The sequence below is a fragment of the Chrysochloris asiatica genome, unplaced genomic scaffold, assembly GCF_000296735.1.
Source record: "Chrysochloris asiatica unplaced genomic scaffold, ChrAsi1.0 scaffold00336, whole genome shotgun sequence".
Taxonomy (NCBI): Eukaryota; Metazoa; Chordata; class Mammalia; order Afrosoricida; family Chrysochloridae; genus Chrysochloris; species Chrysochloris asiatica.
In genome coordinates this window covers 1,231,342-1,236,824 of record NW_006408854.1, presented here as the reverse complement: position 1 = coordinate 1,236,824, position 5,483 = coordinate 1,231,342, and the positions used below count along the sequence as shown (strand labels likewise).

Here is a 5,483-nt window from a genome sequence, read left to right as displayed (position 1 = left end):
ACCTTGCAGTTCATACCGACCTAGCAGTCCAGTGCCTTAACCCACAGTGTCACAACAGGATTGTTGTTGTTGTTAAGTGCCATTGAGTTGGTTCCAACTCACAGCGACCCTGTACAGGGTTTTCGAGGAACAGTTGGTGAGCTTGAACTACCGACCTTGCAGTTCAAACCGACCTTGTCATCCAGTGCCTTAACCCACAGTGTCACACCAGAATTAGAGGGAAGTAAATCTTTCACACAGCTGATCTTTGGTACACAGAACACGTATGCTATATGTGTATTTTCTCCCGAGCTACCACACACTCATATCATATCCTGGGTCACACAGATTGAATCCCTACAATTTAAACATATTTTTAACTTTGAAGAAAAAAAAAATTACATGTTAGGGAATTGAAAAAAGAAATAATATTTAGCCTTTGTCAGAACTTTTCTCTTATGCCTTGTCCTCACAATGCATAAATCTCAGAAAGAGCAGGGACAGAACAATTTTACAGTTTAGTATTATTAATCTCTACACAATGTACACAATGCAACCTTTACTCTTTCTTTCTCTCCTCTTTTTTTTTGATGTTTCTTTTTTACTTTACCTTCCCAAGAGTTCCACCTTTGTAACTGTTAGAGAAAACTCCTCAGGGCCTTCAGGGAGCTCATCATCAAGTATTTCAATCTGCATATGTTTCACATTCTCCCTTGGTTCAAAGAGGAGCTCCCCAGCTGCAGGAGTAAAATCTAAGCCAGCCTGGGCAGTTCCACTCACAGTCTCATAGCAGAGTCGCACAAAGCCAAAAGATCCACCCAAACGGATGATTGTCACATTAACCTATGGGAGAGGTATTTGATTTGGATGTTTAATCTATTTCACAAAACTTCATTCTTATTGTTTCCAATTAGTGATTCTATATAGGAAAATCATGTTTAAAATTATACTGAAATACAAGTAATGATGTTAGAAGCAAACTAATGGGTATGAAAAGTTTTGAACAGGAACAAAAAACACACTTTATTGATCATTCAATATAAAAACACAACAGATATTTAAGACTTCACTCTATACCCCTTGAGCATCTTCTGACACTCGCAGCTGCTCCTGTGAAAAGCTGAATCGGCCATAGGGAAAGTCGTTGGCCACCATTGTGATACTAGCAGTTCTGCTGGATTCGCTCAGTCTTCCTCCCTCACTGATTCCAGTAAGCTGAAACTCAAAGAAACACTTTTCCTCAGGAATGTCATCATTCAAAGCCTAGAGAAGGGCAAAAAGAGCCATTAACAATATACTCTGTAAAATTTAAAGAAACACAGACATTATATGAAAAGCAACAAAAACCTGTAATATCAACTACTCTACCCAATCCCAACACATACATGCAAAGTAAAAGACATAATAGAAACGAGTAGTGTTGATACCTGTATTAATACAATGGCTGCAGACTGACCATCTTGCATTGTCAGTTTTCCAGAAGTTTCCACAAATTCCTCTTCTGAAGGAGGAAATATTTTCCAGGACACAGTGACTTCCCCTAAAAGCCCTGGGCCACGAACAAGGCTACAACACACAAAGGTTTACTTAATATATTTTTACTGAAGTAACCATTCCTAAATCTGTGTTGTCTTTCAACAATAAACAATTTTTATTAATATCACAAATATTGTGCTGTTCAATAATATCGTCTATCACTGGAAGATAAGCTGCATGGCTAACCACAAGGTCAGCAGTGCAGTTCAAACCCACCAAAACTGCTCATTGGAAACCCTACACAGGGTTTCTATGAGTCGGAACCAACTCAACGGCACTTAATAACAAAAACATCAACTATAAAGGAACGCAGCGGCTCTACACAGTAAACATTGGATTGCAAACCACAGGGCCGACCCTATATAGGGCTTCCAAGGAGACTACCAGCTGCTCCGTGAAAGAAAGATGAGGCTTTCTGCTCCCTGGAAGATTTACAGCCTCAGAAACCTTATACAGGGTCACTATGAGTCAGAACAGATTCAACGGGGCTTAACAGCAACATCAACTATAAACCAAAAGAAAATATTATAATTCCAAGATATGTTGTGGTTGTTAAGTACCGTCCAGTTGTTATACCCAAAGTACTAAGCTAATATAAATCTATCTTGACAAGAATACTAGCAAAAGTTGAATACTAGAAATGGAAAGTTCAAAAGAATAAAGAGAAGTATTCATAGATTTTTTTGTACAAAATATAAATTGTCTAAGAAAGTTCTCTAACGATAGTAAACACTTTATATATGCAAAGGGTAACAGAAAAACTGTGAAAAAGATAAAGCATTAAGTTAAATTCAGCAGCTTCATTGATAGTTACTACTCATGAGAACACTGTAGCAGCCATATTTGTTTATAATCAAACTACTTACATGACCGACTAACTTTATAACACTAAAATCATAAAATGCCTCATCTAGATAACTTTGTACAGAATGGTTTTGTAGCTAACACATACAAGCTTTACATAGATAAAGTAACTCTCTTGTTTTACATATTTAGTAACAGAATGGGATATGAAGCATAGATCTGAACGTGACTCAATGTGCTTTGTTCTGAAAATGCTGCACAAATGATCTAAAAATAAAAATAAAAATAGTCAGCAACCTCCTAATGTTCTAACTTCATGGTAAGCTAATTGCCTTATAGTCAAATCTAACTCATGGAAACCCCATGTGTGTTGAGTAGAACTGTGCTCCATACAGTTTTCAGTGGCTTATTTTTCAGAAGTAGATTACCATGCCTTTCTTGCAAGGTGTTTCTGGATGGACTCAAACCTCCAACTTTTTGGTTAGCAGCTGAACACATTATTAACCTTTTGCACCACCCAGTGACTCCAACTTTAAGACATAACAAGATTCAATGTTTGTCATTTATTCTATTTTCCACAGCATGTTATTAACATAGAAAATGATACTGCATGAAGTATCATGTATTTAAGGCATAAAAAACGCTAATTATCTTTTTTTTTTTTTAATTCTGTAATCGCTACCTGTTGTTGTTGTTAAGTGCCATCAAGTTTGTTCTGACTCATAGCAACTCTGTATAGAAATTCCAAAGTTCAACTTGAACCACTGACCTCACAGTTCAAACCGATCTTGCAGTCCAGTGCATTAACCCACAGCACCACACTTAGGACCCCTACCTAAGTAAATAAAAATGACAAAGCTCTTACCTGATTATAGCAGTGCCGTTATATTTTGTTGAGGGTTCCCCAATGAGGACATGCCTAGATGATGGAGCTATTCCAACTTCACTTGAAACTCCTTTGTCTCCCCGAATGATTATTGATGCATGTCCTAAAATTAAGATGATGTACACTGCTCATGTAACAAATTCAGATATGCATTTATAAATCCCATGCAATGTTCTAAATGCTTTAATTACACTAACATATTGAATCCCTCATTTATACCTAATCATAAATTAGATACTAACATTATCACCAGACAAATCTGCTGCACAAGACCTTTTTAAAGTGTTGAAGAGCAAAGAAGTCAGCTTGAGGACTAAGGTGCGACTGATCCAAGACATGGTATTTTCAATAGCCCATATGCATGCAAAAGCTTGACAGTGAATAAGGAAGACCGTAGAAGAATCGATGCCTTTGAGTTATGGTGTTAGCGGAGAATATTGAATGTGCCATGGGTTGCCAAAAGAACAAACAGATCTGTGTTGGAAGAAGTGCAGCCAGAGTGCTCCTTAGAGGCGAAGATGGAGAAACTTCGTCTCTTATATTTTAGACATCTTGTCAGGAGGGACCAATCACTGGAGAAGGGTATCATGTTTGGTAAGGTGGAGGGTCAGAGAAAAAGAGGAAGACCCCCCAATGAGATGGATTGGCCAAGTGGCAGCATCAATGGACTCAAGCATGGCAACAGTAGTGAGGTTGGCCCAGGATGAGGCAGTGTTTCGTTCTGCTATGCATAAGGTCACTATGATTCAGTACTGACTCAATGGCACCTAACAACAACAACAACATTATCACCATTTTACTGATAAGAAAATTGAGGTACTGAATACACCGAGCCAAATAACTTGCCCAAGGTCACTTTTGACTAATGCTTCAACAAAGGAACAAGTGAATCAATGTAGCCATTGATTCTATTATCATGTTGTGAATTGCATCCTTCAAAAATATGTGTGTAGTGGTGCTGTCCATTACTCGTCTGTCAGTTTCTCATACTGTAGTAGCTTGTGGGTTGCTGTGATATGCCACTGGTATTTGAATACCAATAGGGTCACCCTCAGTGGATAGATTTCAGCTAAGCTTCCAGGTGAAAACAGATTAGGTAGGAGAGATGGACTGCTTCCAATTATCTAGTCATTGAAAACCTTATGAATAGCAGTGGAACACTGTAAGCAACAGAACATTAAATATTGAAACATGATGAAAAACATCAGAATATTGTCATATATAGTGTCGGAAGATGAGACCCTCAGGTTGGAAATCACTCAAATGCGACAGGAGAAGAGCTGTCTCTTCAAAGTAGAGTTGACCGTGATGACACGAACGGAGTCAAGCATTTGGGACCTTCATTTACTGATGAAGTACAACTCAAAATACAGGGAAACAACTGTAAATATCCATTAATAATCAGAACAATGGATTGTACAAAGTATGAATCTAGGAAAATTGGAAATTGTCAAAAATTAAATGGAACACATAAACATTAGCGGGCCTGAAATGGACTGGTATTAGCAAATTTGAATCAGACAACCACATATCTTACTATGCAGGGAATGTCAAATTGAAGGGAATGGCATCCCATTCATCATCAAAGAAAACGTATCAAGATCTGTCTTAAAGCATACAGCTGTCTGTGATAAGGAAAATATCCATATGTCTACAGGGAAGACCGGAGTCCTAGTGTGGCACTCTGAGTTAATGTGCTGGGCTGCAAGTCAGCTTGAACAATGAGGTTGGAGGTTCAAGCTCACCAGTCGCTCCTTGGAAATCCTAGATAGGGTCGCTATGGGTCAGAACTGACTCGACAGCACTTAACAACAACAAACAGGGAAGACCAGTCAAAATCACTATTATTCAAATTTGTGCAATGACCACTAAAGCCAGTGATGATGACACTGAATTCTCCCAAATTCTTTAGTCTTAAATTGATCAAACATGCAATCAAACTGTATTGATAATTATTGGTGACTGGAATGCAAATGTTGGAAACAAAGGGAAGGATCAGTGGTTGGAAAATATGGCCTTGGTAATAGAAACAATGCTGGAGATCTCATGATAGAATTTTGTAAGACCAATGAATTGTTCATTTTAAATGCCGTTTGTTTTTTGGGTTTTGTTTTGTGTTTCTTTCGTGTTTTATTGTGAATTATGTTTTTGTTTACATGGGAGAACATTAGCTTTACATTCATCCTATAGTATATCTCTTCATTGCCATGGTTACAATCCCCTCCATCATGCATCATCAATCAAACACAGGGTATACCATGCAAGCCTACACCCCTGG

The 5,483-nt window shown here is 38.0% G+C and overlaps 1 protein-coding gene across 1 annotated transcript in view; it reads right to left on the bottom strand.

The window, feature by feature from the left end:
• GPR98 (G protein-coupled receptor 98) overlaps positions 1 to 5,483 on the bottom strand; it is a 962,819-nt gene that overhangs the window by 687,758 nt on the left and 269,578 nt on the right. The window contains 4 exon segments of the mRNA XM_006875701.1: positions 590 to 822; positions 1,057 to 1,242; positions 1,407 to 1,545; positions 3,185 to 3,308. Of these exon segments, the coding sequence (XP_006875763.1) occupies positions 590 to 822; positions 1,057 to 1,242; positions 1,407 to 1,545; positions 3,185 to 3,308 (682 nt within the window).